Genomic DNA, 14,186 nt, shown 5'->3' on the forward strand with positions numbered 1-14,186 from the left:
AAAAATGTAAAGGTGTAACTTATTATAGCGTCCGTCCAGCCGACACAGTCCTCTCTCCACAGCGGCTCTCTCTTCACGCTGGTGACTCCCTTCAGCATTTCCTGACCGTGTCTCGGTTCTCCATCCATTGGCATCCTGTCACCTCAGCTGACTCCAGCCGATGCAGAGAAGCAGTGGCTCCGCAGGTGATGGAGATCTACACCACATCTGTTGGTTGGCTGAGGCCATTCAACCAACATTTCGACCACTTGCTGTCCGGGATCTCATTCTTTTGCTCTTGACCATTGATGGTCAGAATGTAGTGGAACAATAAATCAAGAGCTTAGATCAGCACAGATAGATCTGAATGAATGAGAAGAGCACAATCTTGAGTTGTTCCTGCGTACCTCTACTATTTATGTAGGCAGGGGTAGGAATTTATTTTGATGGTCAAAGTATACCAGCAAAGGCAGACTTGGGTGATATCTTTTTGTAAAAGTAGTAATGGGTTATTTGTGGTACTTAAGAAGACTAGAATGGAACGCTCCATGCCATAATTCAAAATTATTTAAAAGTTTTATTTAAAAGTTCCTGTCCCGACTTGATAAAGATGAACTGCAAAACAATTTTCTTACCTTATTTTAGTGATTCAAACTAAAGTGAAACTCTTGATTCGTTACACGGTGATAGATATCTAATTAACATTTCTTTTTTGATTATGGGGGAAAAGAACTTGGCGTACTGCTGACTTTTAAATTACATTTTATTTTAGGTTATACTTCACATGTTTTCATGAATGTATTAGTTTACTCTTATTTGAGATATTTTATCTTGTTATATGTGTTTCAACTTTTAAGGATGTTTTTAGTCCAACCACCTGGACTTTGATGTTCGGTTCACGACCCTCTTGTCTTTTTTTTTTTGTTTTTTTTGTGTCTGAGGAACTGTGAAGATGCTTGCAGGAAACGACAAAGAACAGACAGACACTCAGGCAGATTCCTTCCTTTATATATATAGATTATGCACTGAGAGTGGATCTTTCCTCGCTTTCACAGCTCAGAGGAAATCAAGTACAATTAAACCACCATTTGAAATTTACATCACATTGTTAATGCATTTTAGTAAAAATATTACACTAAATACAACCCTGTACATGGCGCATGCTTTTTGTCTCTCGTTTCCGACAATGTTTTGGCATTAGTCCGTCGTCCTGCTGCAGACGACAGATGAACAGATTATCAGGCTATTGCACAAAGCATCTGATTCTGCCCTCGCTGCACGCGACGTTCCCTCGTTTTCGGCTGCAATCGGATGCAAAGAAACAACCTCACTCCCTTTCTCTGCTAAAATAAATATCAGGCTGTTTGCGCCACACACACACACACTCGCACACACACACACAGACACCCACTCTAAAACAAATAGCAAAGATGTCTGGCCAAATGAGATGTATGTCATGGTGTCCATATTTAAACAGACAAAACTCTTGTCAGCAGATCGAGTGGCGCTGCCTCGCTCCAGTCAGATGGTGATCAGTGCACTTTGTTCTCCCTCTGTGAGTATTTTTGCCAACAGGTGTGTTTCAGATCTAAACGGCTCGCTCTTGGCGTGTGTGTGTGTGTGGACGTGAGCGAGAAACGAAATCCAGGCGGCGATGACGATGACGGGCAGTCAGCTGCGGCTCAAGCCAGACTCTCTGCAATCCTCTCTCCGTCCTTTCTCCTTGGTGAGAGACAGAGAAGGGTGGTGACTGAGTGAGGGCGGCCGGTCAGACTGATTCAGCTGGACTCAGATGTGCGGGAGTACCTGCTGGATGCAGCTCTGCACGTCGGGTCTGGCGGTGGCGCAGATCTCGCAGCCCGGGCGAGACGGCTTGTTGATGAAGGTGCACGAGGGACAGGCCCACTCCGTCTGCTGCAAGTTGAAAAAAAGTTGAGATATTTTAGATCCCTCCATCGTGACACCAAACCCTTTAGTTTGCTCCGTCCGTGGCCTGTTCAGAACACCGAACGCCTCAGATACCTGCGTCTTGCTGGCCTTGTTGGAGTGATCGTTCAGCTGCAGCTTCTCAAAATCGAGGACGTCTTTGATGTCTCCTGCTTTGTTATTCCCTCCACCTGTTTCTGGTAAAAATAGATTAATGACAGAGAAATAATCAAAAACTTGAAAAGATGAAAGACGGCTATCTGAAGAACTATCTATTTGTTTTCATGAACAGGAATTTGCAACAAGGCATTGGTGACAGACAATAGAAGACCAAATAGTGACTTTTATTGCACTCACCCTGGTTGTTGTGCGGGAGCTTGGAGGGCAGAGTGCTGTAGCCCCTCCAGACCTGGGAGGTGAGGCTGCTTCCTGGCGGCAGCGCCGAAGCCATCAGGGAGTTCTCCAGGTCCTGCTGGAACAGCTGCCGTGTAACGCGAGCTTGTCTGGCAGAGATCAGGTAAAGGTACGCCGTGTCGCCGTCTTTCTGAACTCCGTAGGAAGCCAGTGACCGCGGATCAGAGCACAGGCACTGACCGATCACCCAGCGCTGCACGCGAGGATGGAAACCGTACTCTAGAAAGACCTGGAAGACCCACAGCTATGGACGTTTGCGGATAAAAGCCACCGGAAGCTTTGCCCGTTTCGCCAATCTCACAGTTTTCTCACCTGTTGTTTGAGTGTAGCTACAGACATGTAGGGAAAGACTATAACTGTGACGCAACAAGAAGAAGAGGCGTCCTCCACCACCACGGATAAACTGGAAAGAACACGGATCACGGCATAAGTCGAACTATAAGTGAAACGGACCGGGTCGACAGCCTACCCGCTTTAATCCTGACCTGATTTCTCCATCTGTGTAGTTTTTCTGGGACGGCTGTATCGTCAGCGTCGCTTTTTGTCGAGCCAGTGCGGACGCGTGCTGGGAGGCAGCCTGAATGTCGCCTGCCTCGATCACTTTGGAGAGCTCCGAACACAGCTCCTCTGAAAATCACAGGACAGGGTGACGCTTCCGGAGCCGGCTGCGAGCGCGGACGCAAGTGTCGCAGAGCGGCAGACTCACCACAGAGCGTCAGAGAGGTCGAGCTCCTCTGATCCACCGCTGCGTCGGAGTCGTGTTTCCCGTCCGATTCGCAGGCGTTTATGTTTGCCACTGTCGAAGAGAGAGCAGTGAGAGGAGTCACTGTGCAACATCTCAATATGTGGTGGTTCACACACAGTTCAGGCCGCAGTTACTCAGAGGTTTTCTGATTTATTGTCATTCAAGTAAAATATTTAGTTCCTGAGAGGAAATCAGACGGATATATTTCAAAAGATAAAACCAGCTGAAAAATCAATTTAGAAAACAATAAATATTTTATTTAAATAATACATTTTCAATGATATTTTAATTCATGGATTTCTACCTGTGACATCTCACATTTAAAGATCTATTTGTAATAAAGTAATAAAGCTCAACAGGGATGAACAATTGTGCTCTGCAGTAATCTCCCAGCATCTTCAACAGAAATGTCGAGGCTATAAAGAAAAGAAGAGGAAAAAAAGATAAATAAATCACGAGTTTTGTTCAAACTGACCTCTGTGCGCCTCCCTCAGTGAAGATATGACCACGGTGGACCAGGCCTCGGCCTCGCGGTCGCAGCGGAAGTTGAAGCGGATGCAGTCGTGAGGCGAAGCAGCGAGGCGCATCTCGTGACAGCGAGAGGATTTGACCTCGTACTGCACCGAGCGCAGGTCAAACTCTGCAATGAACTGAAGGTAAGGACACATGCTGTGACAAAACGGCTTTTGCAAATGACTTTAGGCAAGTTAAGTGTGAGATCGAAACGTATCAAAACCAAAGAGAATGTTGGTCTGGATTGATCAGATTATTTGTAGATGCATGTTAAGAGTGGATGATTGAACAAATGATTGCTCCTCTTCTCCAGTTTGTGATTGGGCTTTAATAAAAATATTTTAAAAAAGCTTATGGATCTGCAGAGAAGTATGTATTTTTCAGTATTTCCAAAAACTTTTCTTTTCCCTCACACTCACGTTTGAGCATAAGTTAACGTGAACTAAAAAACCGCACAGTTCAACCTGTTGGTGGGAAGTGTACCCTTTGCAGTTTGCACAAGAAAAAATAGAAAGTATCCCCATTAGAATCTGTCAGAAATTGTGTAAATCCCCAGAGATTACTCTTTCAACATTATCCGTTTACACTCGCAGCTCTTTAGGGAACATAAGGTCACAGAGGCTTTGCCTCCCGCCAGAGAGAGAGAGAGAGAGAGAAGACGTCCGTGACTTCTTTGAAATGACTGAGGAAAAAAAAAAAAGTTATAGATGATCTAAAAGAAGCGGGGATCAAAGTAAAGCCATGCAAATCGGAAAGCGTCTCAATTGTCGGTGGGGAAAACGTCTCACTCGGAGATGAAAAGCAGATTTGGAGCCTGCGAGGGTTAAGGCGGACGTCATGTGGCGAACTTGGCAAACACGGGACAGACGTGGGAGTTGTGTTTGGATACAGCGAGCCAAGTGAAGTCTACATGTTGGCAGGGTGAAAAACTTAACGTAACAACTTATTATCCTTAAAAGTGTATCGAATTCCTTCGCGCTGACGTATGAGAAGTGCAGAAAAAGAGAGCAAACTTTAATTTGTGGTGGTTGTTTTGTTTTTTGTTTTTATCTAAGGTTACACTACTTTTTACTACTTTTAGTACTTTTTGAGAAAATCTTGAGATCTTTTTTTCTGTTCGCAAAAGGATCTTATTCAAAGACATTATAAACATTATAGCCAGAAAGTGAATCATTAAGTCCCTGAAGAGATGGAAAAGGTGGAGCTACCTTTCTTTGTACACAGTTTGTTTAGAGCTACACTGAAAGATTTCTACTCTGACGGCAACTCAGGGACTCCACAGTATCTTAATATTTCTCCCAGTGTGCTCCAAACTGTTTGTTTAGTTTTTTAATCAAATTTTGAGACTTTCTGTCTTAATTATTTTTTCAAAAAGTTAACATGCAGATTCTGTGATTTAAAGTCCTTTTAATGAGAAAAAGTGTAAAAGTGACCCAACGTTTTTCTGGATGCAATATAACTACCAATCAGCTGGCTGAAATAGGCCTGACACTTTCCCTATGTGTCCAGAGAAAGCCAAATTTGTCTGACTGAAGCTATCTGGGGTCAGCGATGCACAAATACCAAAACCTGGAAAGCAGAATTCAATTTTCAATTCAATTAGGTTTATTTATATAGCACCATTTCATAACAAATGTATTTTCAGGGCACTTTATTAAGTCACTTCAACTAAATTGCACATACTTTTTAGTTGATCTTGGTTATAGAATACTTCATTAAGCTTAGTTTATTATTCAAATTAGTTTTAAAAGTTTTCTGTCAAAAGAAATCCAGCAGATTACGACGAGTCGTTGATTTGCTTGCATTGTGTGGTTACGTTCGCAATAATCCCTCACACCGAGCATGCATGGAGCGACAGTGGAGAGGAAAATTCCCCGTTAACAGGAGGAAACCTGCAGTAGAAGTTGGTTCAGTATGAGAGGCCATCTGCCAGGACCGACCGAGGCTTAAAGAAGACAGAGCAGATACACCAAAAAGAAACAAAAGAACTAATGTAAGAGAACTTTCTGGTAATGAAAGCAGGAGAGCGGCACATTTAATAGTTGGCAGCAGTAATTCGAAACACACGTCTGACTGTATTGATGTATGTTAGTAATTGAAGGGTAGGTTCCAGAAGGGCTCAAAAGAAAATGCAGTGATTTAGAGTTACTATACAACATCTCAAAATGTGGTGGGTAGCATACAGCTCAGCCCGCATATTCACTATCTAAAATTAGTATGATTTCATAATTCTGAATGTAACTTTAGTAGTATAGTTGTGAAAGCAGGTCAAATATCGAATCCGCTTCTGAACTGCTCAAAGATGGCCTACACTGTCCAGGCCAACATTGCTATGAGGGATGTAGGAACATGGGTGCTTCCTCAACATCTGAGCGTTTAACAGCAGCTCTGCAGGTAAACAAACGAATATGCGGATGGAACCTCACCACACTGCGGTTTCCGCTCGTATCTCGCAATGCCAGGCGGAACTCTCCGGCCAGGTTCGGGTCCATGCTGAGCTGCAGCCGCAGAGAGTCGCTGCCCGCTCCAGGTAGGCACAGGGGTCTGATCCCGGAGTGGGACACCGAGACGCGGACTGACATCAGGACAGTGCTGCAGCATGCAGCCGGGCTGGGGCCGCTGCACGCAGGCTGCTGGGACGAGGCAGGCACCGGGGCTGGGAGAGCCCAGCTGCCCGAGCTAAGTGCCATGTTTCGGACACTGGGACCGGAGGAAGGGTCTTTGCTTCTGCCTGCTTCTGCTGTAGGGTCTACACGGTTCGGCCCGGTTTAAAGAGACGTGGTATGTTCACGGGTAGACTGTGGTTGTGTGTCTGCCTTGCACATTCTTCCATTTCTATCGAACCGAGCAGATGGGGAGCGAAAGAAAAACAAAACAGGAAGAAGAACAGCACGTCTGTTATTTACGTCCGGGGAGAAACAAAATCGCCAATCTGAAAATTATATAAAATAAAGAGCATTACAGAATCCTGAGCATCTTCTTCATATAACTGTGTAATACAACAGCAGAGTGATTTCAGTCTTCATTTGAGCAACAGGAGAGTGTTCCTGTCCATAGCCATCACTTTATAATGAATTTTAGGAAACTTGGATAGTATTTACATTTAAAACATATATTTTATTGAGTTTAATCAAAAATAGACAGAAACATGTCGTGCTTGAAATAAATTGCTCTTATTGAACCTATATCCAAAACTAGTTTCACATCAAATTTCTGACATAATTTAACTCTTTTTTATATATATATATTTTAATTTGTCGTGCTGTAATTAACTTATACATTTATGTCTGTCTGTGTAAACGTTTTCAGACATGCAAGTTATAGTCTTTGTATTGCTACGTTTATAAAGGAGTGTTAACTGTCGGTGTGTAATTTAATTCTGTATTTTTTAATTGCTTATTTACACCACAATGGTTTTGTCCAACGTGGTAAATGGCCTGTTCTTGTGCAGCGTTTTATCTAGAGCAAATGACCCCAAAGTATTTCACACTGCATTCAATCATTTACCCATCCACAAACACATTCACACACTGATGGTGGTCTCAGACATCTTCAGCTGCCCTGAAGCAGTCTGACTGCACCTTCCCCATCAAGCCTTCTGACCACCACTATATAATTTACAGACACATAATGTTTTACTTATGAAATGGGTCATGAGTTAATTTTTTGTATATGACTAATTTAAAATATCTTTCCAATGCTGTTATGTTTAAGTAAATGCTATAACTGATTAAAAGAGTGGAATGCTCCTTTAACTGCTTAAGGTCAGGCATTAAAGTGCAGAAATTCAGCATATCCTCATTCCGTTTTTAAAGTTGTGAAATGTAGCTTTCCATATTTACATTAGGAAATATTGAACAATCAGATAAACAGATCTGATTGAAAATACATTACTGATTAGTCTTGTCGTTCCAGATCAGAAACCAAAGTTAAAAAATAACAAAGGAAAAGAAGGCTGCTCACAACAGCTGATGTTTTTGTAGATTATCTAATAAAGGAATAAGTCAAAACAGCCACACCTAAAAGCACATCACCATGTTAATCTAACACCTATTGCTACATTTTATCATGTATCTTTAACAAGAAAACTGGTTTCACTTCCATTGAGCTGCTCAGGACATCAGGAGCCGTCCTGCTCAGACTGCATTGGTCAGCATCTCTGGTCAGAGAGGAAAAAAAAATCACAGATATGTCTGTCCTGCAGGAGATCAGCTCCGATGTAAGAAATATGAAACAGATGGAGAACTTCGTCTTGTTCAGGCGAACCAACGAGATCAAGGAGGAGCTCAGACGGGTAAAACGTAGACACTATACATTTGCGATACGTAAATGGAAAAAACAATTAAAAATATTAACTGTCTTTCTGTTTTATTTATTTATTTATTTTATGTCTCAATTCACAGGGAGTAAGAAAGTCCTACAGAGAGGTGATTGATGTCTCCTGGGGTGACCCACACAGGGCAGGTGTGAAACCTCTTTCTTTTGTAAGACAGGTATGAGACAACTTACAACCAAGGTTTACACTTATTTCCTTGTTTTGTCCAAATAACTGTTAGCTGTCCTCTCCTGTAGGTTCTTGCAGCTTGTCTCTACCCTGAGCTTATGGATGGAGACAAGCTGATGGTAGATGTCAAGCAGAGGGCTCAGCGGCTGCTGGGAACATGTGCAGGAGGGAGTGTAGGTAAGACTTTTGCATTTGTCCAGTATGAGATTCACTATATTTGGAGGTAAAATCATGGATGGAGAAAGTAAATTGTGCTTCTCATTTGAGGAGATAGTATGTGGTTAAAGTTGCCAGTAATGATAATAATTGTGGAGGGTACAAATATTGGGTCAGCCTTATGACAGAAACATAACAGAAAAGAAGTAAGCTTCCATATCGCCACCAAAAATAATCTCAAAAAATGTTTTAATCTGATTTCTGTGAATTTGAAAGAACTTCTGTCACGTCTCCAGGTTCTTACTGTGCCACAGCAGGAATACCACAAATACTTCAGAGCATCTCCCAATACATTATGAGACGGGATGGAGGGGTTCCATGTCACCCTGAAAACATTTACATCAGCCCTGGCTCACAGTGGGCACTCACGGTAAACACACCGACACAGTTCATTCTGCATCTTCCTTCTGTTGGTTACCTGGTTAGCACAGCGTGTCACCTACTGGGCTCTTCAGAACATTTTAAAGGTCTTGGTGAATTCCGAGGCCTCACCCAGAACTGGAGTGCTGATCCCAGTGCCGTGCCACTCCACCACTATCATATCCCTAACGACGCTGGGAGCGGTGGCGGTTCCCTACTACCTCAGAGAGGAGCGGGGTTGGGCGCTGGAGATGGAGGAGCTGCAGCGAGCTCTGGACTCTGCAAAGGGAGTTTGCAACCCGGTTGCTCTGTATATGATCAACCCTGGAAACCCAGCTGGTAGCAAAATCTAGGCAGTATCAATATGATTTGTGTGTCCTGTCACTGGAATAAGATTTTTTTTTTTTTTCATGCCTGCAGGTTATGTTCAAAGCAGAAAATCCATTCAAGAGGTGATCCGTTTTGCTGCAGAGAAGAAGCTTTTTCTTCTAGCCGATGAGGTTAGTGAATCAAGAATTTTACAAAATATTCAAACACTGGACCTGTATAACGCAACTTCATCCTCCTCAGGTGTACCAGGACTGTGTTTATGGGAAGGAAAGTGAGTTTGTCTCTTATAAAAGAGCTCTGGCTGAGATTGGGGCTCCTCTGTCAGACTCAGTGGAATTAGCATCCTTCCACACGGCCTCGAAAGGCCTCATGGGAGAGTGAGTATTCAATCACACTGTCTGACACGTGTCTTTTTACCCAACACAAAAGCTCAACTTCAGAGAAATGAAAGTACTGAAGCATATATGTATTAGTGTAAGTATTACCTTTATAGAAGTAGTAGTAAGTGGGTCAAGAATATAAAGAAAATAAAAACTTAAAAAAAAAAAACGTTCAACTTGCATTTCCTCTTTTTATGACGAGTTACAAACGTTTACTCTCTTGGAGTGAGACACAAGTTCACTCTGCCCAGATGAATCTCGCTCCAAATATGGAAAGTGGCTGAACTGCCCCACTTGATGCTATATGTGATTGGCCACTCTAAGCCCACTTTAATCCTAAATCCAAGGTTGTTTTAAAGAAAATACATCTCTGTTAATAAGTTATTCCACTGACTTGACATTCAGAAACTCTTGGAAAAATGTTGCAAATCAATCTTACGCAAACAAGCCGAACAAATGAATAGCTAGAACAAAATGTATAGATCTGCAAAGCATATATGTGGAGTAAAGGACTTGAGATTTTCACTTTAATTAAAAAACAACCAGGAATGCGTTGCTTTATGACAGAAGTGTAATGTTGGCATATTCACAATAAGACATCTTGTGTGAATATGCAAACATTCAGAAGGTGAGAATACCAGTCTTTTAAGTTACATATTCAATATATCATTACATGTTTTGCAGGTCATATGGAAAAACTAAGTGGTAGAGAATGATTGAACTGTGATTTTTTTAAGCACTTCATATAAGTCTGTTGTATTAGGTGCGGTCTGCGTACTGGCTACGTTGAGCTTGTGAACCTTGACCCTGCTGTAATGAAGCACATCAACAATCTATTCTCCACCAACTCCTGTCCCATTTTGGGACAGATTGCTCTGGATGTGATGGTGAATCCTCCACAACCAGGAGACCCCTCATACCCTCTCTATTTGAAGGTGAGACATTTTTATTTACCGTAACGACTGGGGGTACAAACAATTTGAGCTGTCGGGATGATCTTCGTTGTGCAGGAGACGCAGCACATCAGGGCCTCGTTAGCTCAAAACGTGAGGAGGGTGGAAGAAGTCATCAACAGCTTCCCAGATTTTAGCTGCCAACCACTGGAAGGAGGAGCATTTGCATTCCCAAGAGTGTTTCTTCCACCCAAAGCCATTGAGAGAGCCAAGGTTTCAGAATAAATGCACATCGAGCAATATGATGCAACTCGTAATGTACTGCCAAAGGTTCTTGTGCGTTTTGGTTATGAGAGCGGATTTATTCGGATGTTTCAGGAGGCTGGACTGCAACCAGACACATTTTACTGCTTGAGACTTCTGGAGGAGGCCGGAGTGTTGTTTAGTCCTGGGACTGAGTATGGACAAAAGGAGGGCACCTACCACATCAGGTGAGACTCAAATTCTTAAACGTTTGACAAAATAATTAATCATTTTATGTTCATTTAAACAGGCTAACTTCACACAGCACAGGTATTCAACACTCGCACTTGTCTTTGCAGATTTTGCATCATGACCCCCACAGACACCATGGAAGAAATACTGAGACGTTTGAGCGCCTTTCACGAACAGTTTATGAAGGAGTTTTCATGAAAACCAAAAAAAAGTCTCTTCTGATCTTGCAGTCAGTAAAAATAACAAAACTCATGACAAATTTCATGGCAGGAAATTGTATCGTTTTAATAAATCTGACAATGTTCACAATTTTAATGACCCGTCCTTACTCAGAGTAAAATCATACCCTACTTCCTTTAGAAAGCAATGAAGCATTTAGTATACAATGAAAAAGGTCAAAACTGTTTTTTCCTATCATTGTATGGATAGGAGTGATGGCGTTATGCATTTACAAAGAAAAAGTAGCACACAATTTCCATGGGATTTGAATTTGTTGCAATCATTTTCACAAAAGTGCTTCCGAAATAAAAAATGCTTCATGATTTCGAAATTCGCCATGGAGTCAAACCTCACATGCAGAAAATATATAGTTTTTAATCTACTTCACTTTCTGTGCCAGACACCTCGACAAAAGGGTTTGACTCCGTGTTGTTCAGCAGCTCTACAAGTAAGGATATGAGGCTTCCATCTTGAGAAACGTTAGCGTTGCTGGGATTGTTGAAGTTGCGGTAGAGCATGGTCTGAATGGAGGTGCGAAGATCCCAGAGAAGATCCCATGTCTGAAGTGGGACCTCGCAGCGCACCAGAGAGCGGCCAGGAAAAGATACCTCCACCATGTCGCCGTTTACTGAAACAGCAGGGGGAAAAAAAGATGAAAACTTTAGTTCAAGTATGAAACAAGATCACCGTTTTTGATACCTACGAAAAAACATTTATTAAATTAGAATACATATTCTGGTAAGCCTCATTTGTTATGTTTAAAAAGTACCTTTTAAAAAACAACCTTTAAAAGCAGGTATTAAATGCATTTCATTAAACCAACGTTTCTCTATTAGAAGTTCTAAATGTTGCCATTTCATAAGCGGTCAGTAGAAAATCATAAGAAATGAAGGCATGGAGATAATCTGTTAATCAATATGTGCATCTTTTTGCAAATTTGACTTTTGCGAATCTAATGTATTGAGACACACCTGTATGTGTGACTTGCAAACAGATTTGTTTAAAAGTTCTTGCCAATTTTAGAAGGTGAGGAAACATTTTTAATCAGTGGATGTCAGCCATCTTTAAAACACAACCAGAAAAATTGCATTTCCTGTGAAAATGCTGTAACCTTGGTAAGCTAGTTGAAGACAGAATAGAAGAGCAGAAACCTTAGAAGAAATTTAAGGTGAACAGCTGAAGTTTTTAATGGAGTTGCAAAGGCGAAATTAATAGAAGAGTTGAGTTTGCAGAGAACATGTAGAAAAGATTCAATTTACAACAGCAGAGGCAGAGAAGTTCCATAAGATTGGTTCTGTTGGCATGACGATACATTTTATGTGAGCTTTCAAAAGAATGATTAAGGGAGATTTCATTCCAACAATTTTGCCACGCTTGGACAAGAGTTTAAGGAAATGGCATGTAGGTGTAATTTTCCAAATAACACACACCCTTTGACAAAAAAGTCTTCAAGTCTAAAATGTATTAAGGAGAAAAACGATTGCAACAGTCGCCTCCAAATGCTCGTGCTTCCTGCATGCACCGCGACAAACACATTACCTGTCTCTGAAATGTCACAGTCAGTGAGCAGCAGCAGGGCAAGGGGGTGAACTGCAGAAGAGTCCCTGATGAAAACATTCCCGTTAGACTTGACCGCACTGAAAAAGGTCAGCCACCGACTGGGGAGGTCCTCTTTGCCTCTGCAACGGAAAGGGAGACAAAGTGAACATGACCATTATCCCACTCGGTGTCATTCTGTTGGGGAAAAGGTCTGGACATGATCAAACCTGTTCACTGAGGAGCGGTGAAGCAGCACCGGACCGCTGAGCGAGCGCAGAGCGAGATTATTGGGACGAAAGCGCCCCCCTTTGGTAACAATGCCTTTCTTTACCTTCAGAAAAAAAAAAAAAAAAGAAAAAGAAAAAAAAGGGCAGTGATATTAGGTTGAGCCAGAATGTAAGCTACATAATGTTCATCGAGAGCAGAATAGTCTATCATTTAAATATTTTTTTCTTGGAAATCTTTAGCCATGCACAGTATGAAAGTGAAATGGACTAAACCTGCTTGTTGCTTTTTCAAAACCAACCTCGTAAGTTATTTTACACTTTCACACAGATTGCTAGGCAACATGGCATTTAGTGCTCTGTGACAAAAGCACACTGATATTTGATGGAGCTGGAATCAAACCCAACATTTTTCCAATTGGGTTTTTCTTATTGCAGTTGCATAGAAGCACTAACAAAAGCCAGTATGCAGCATCGTATACCTGAACGAGGTTGGGATACAACCCAGCCAGCAGTACGGCCTTCAGCAGCTCGTCCTGGTTGCTGTGCTCATTGTAGATAGACGTCTGCCGCTGGCACTCACTGGCACGGGAAACCAGCTGCGCTTCCTGCAGGTTGTCACTGAACTGGGAGATGAGACCTGCCACGGGATGAAGCAAGAGCAGGATTTATGTCAAAGCGAAACTTTACTCCAAATTTCTGGAAAAGACTAATCTGAATGCGAGTGGCTCAGACAAACCATTGATAAATCGGAGACTGCCTCTAGACAGAGTGTATTTGTCCAGATAGTCATCTCTTTCCCCTCTGGCCCCCTCATGCTGGACTTTCCTCCAGCCCAGAATCGCTCGACTGAACACCAGATAGTCGCTATAGCTGGAGCCGCTCAGCTCCTCTTTGGCCTAGACAAACAAAGTACAATTAGTCAAGTCATAATTAAAATTGTGACTTTGATCATTTTCCCAAAATGCTCTGGTTTTCTTTTAAAAAGATTTGCTGAGCATATTTTCTGATTATTAACAGACTTGAAAAATACACACAGGGACTCAAATAAACCCCTTGACCTATTGACCTTAGGTGTGTTCACAAATCCTCAATATTTGCATTATTAGATCCAAGTGCAGTCCCCAGTACAGTTATGCCTAACAGACTTATTATGATGGGTTTCTTCAAAGCTGCTACTAAGGGGTTTAAATATTATGAAACATTTTGCATTTTGTAAACATGGTAGACTGAGCATCTAAGTATAAAACTGAGATCCAGTGACGCACGTCACAATTTATAATTACTTTTGTCACTATTTTTGCATTAAAGTAAAACATTTTAAACTTTTCCAACAAAAATAAAATAACACATTTATTAAAAACAAACCAGGAAGGCTTCCGGTTTGAACGTCATCGTGATGGCCGCGCTGTGAACGAGCTCCCGAGAGAACCTAAGAAATTGAAAACC

General features: G+C 41.9%; 3 protein-coding genes across 5 annotated transcripts; 1 reads left to right on the top strand and 2 right to left on the bottom strand.

Moving 5' to 3' along the window:
* Positions 1-903: 903 nt before the first annotated feature.
* On the bottom strand, positions 904-6,497 carry LOC106955451 (ranBP-type and C3HC4-type zinc finger-containing protein 1). 3 transcript variants are annotated; one of them, XM_015045649.1, is made up of 9 exons: positions 6,004-6,497; positions 3,540-3,714; positions 3,026-3,115; positions 2,805-2,946; positions 2,632-2,722; positions 2,263-2,563; positions 2,002-2,102; positions 1,786-1,893; positions 904-1,701 (listed from the first exon to the last, which is right to left on the bottom strand). In XM_015045649.1, exons 1-9 carry the CDS (start codon positions 6,265-6,267, stop codon positions 1,651-1,653), a joined length of 1,323 nt encoding a protein of 440 aa, XP_014901135.1. In that variant the 5' UTR covers positions 6,268-6,497; the 3' UTR covers positions 904-1,650. The 3 variants fall into 3 exon arrangements, with proteins under 3 accessions (XP_014901135.1, XP_014901134.1, XP_014901136.1); XM_015045648.1 differs by having other exon boundaries at positions 2,002-2,105; XM_015045650.1 differs by having other exon boundaries at positions 2,002-2,105; positions 2,263-2,548; positions 6,004-6,496.
* Positions 6,498-7,597: 1,100 nt separating this feature from the next.
* LOC106955450 (alanine aminotransferase 2) lies at positions 7,598-10,994 on the top strand. The gene is made up of 11 exons (XM_015045646.1): positions 7,598-7,871; positions 7,981-8,070; positions 8,150-8,258; positions 8,534-8,667; positions 8,753-8,996; positions 9,078-9,157; positions 9,228-9,364; positions 10,131-10,302; positions 10,378-10,533; positions 10,639-10,751; positions 10,863-10,994. Exons 1-11 carry the CDS (start codon positions 7,767-7,769, stop codon positions 10,951-10,953), a joined length of 1,431 nt encoding a protein of 476 aa, XP_014901132.1. The 5' UTR covers positions 7,598-7,766; the 3' UTR covers positions 10,954-10,994.
* Positions 10,995-11,017: 23 nt separating this feature from the next.
* On the bottom strand, positions 11,018-14,132 carry LOC106955453 (putative ATP-dependent RNA helicase DHX30). The gene is made up of 6 exons (XM_015045652.1): positions 14,106-14,132; positions 13,477-13,636; positions 13,220-13,377; positions 12,741-12,844; positions 12,514-12,653; positions 11,018-11,602 (listed from the first exon to the last, which is right to left on the bottom strand). The coding sequence occupies exons 1-6, from the start codon at positions 14,130-14,132 to the stop codon at positions 11,349-11,351; spliced, it is 843 nt and encodes a 280-aa protein (XP_014901138.1). The 3' UTR covers positions 11,018-11,348.
* Positions 14,133-14,186: the final 54 nt, after the last annotated feature.

The sequence above is a fragment of the Poecilia latipinna genome, unplaced genomic scaffold (assembly GCF_001443285.1).
Source record: "Poecilia latipinna isolate Pla-1442-1.1 unplaced genomic scaffold, P_latipinna-1.0 Scaffold736, whole genome shotgun sequence".
Taxonomy (NCBI): Eukaryota; Metazoa; Chordata; class Actinopteri; order Cyprinodontiformes; family Poeciliidae; genus Poecilia; species Poecilia latipinna.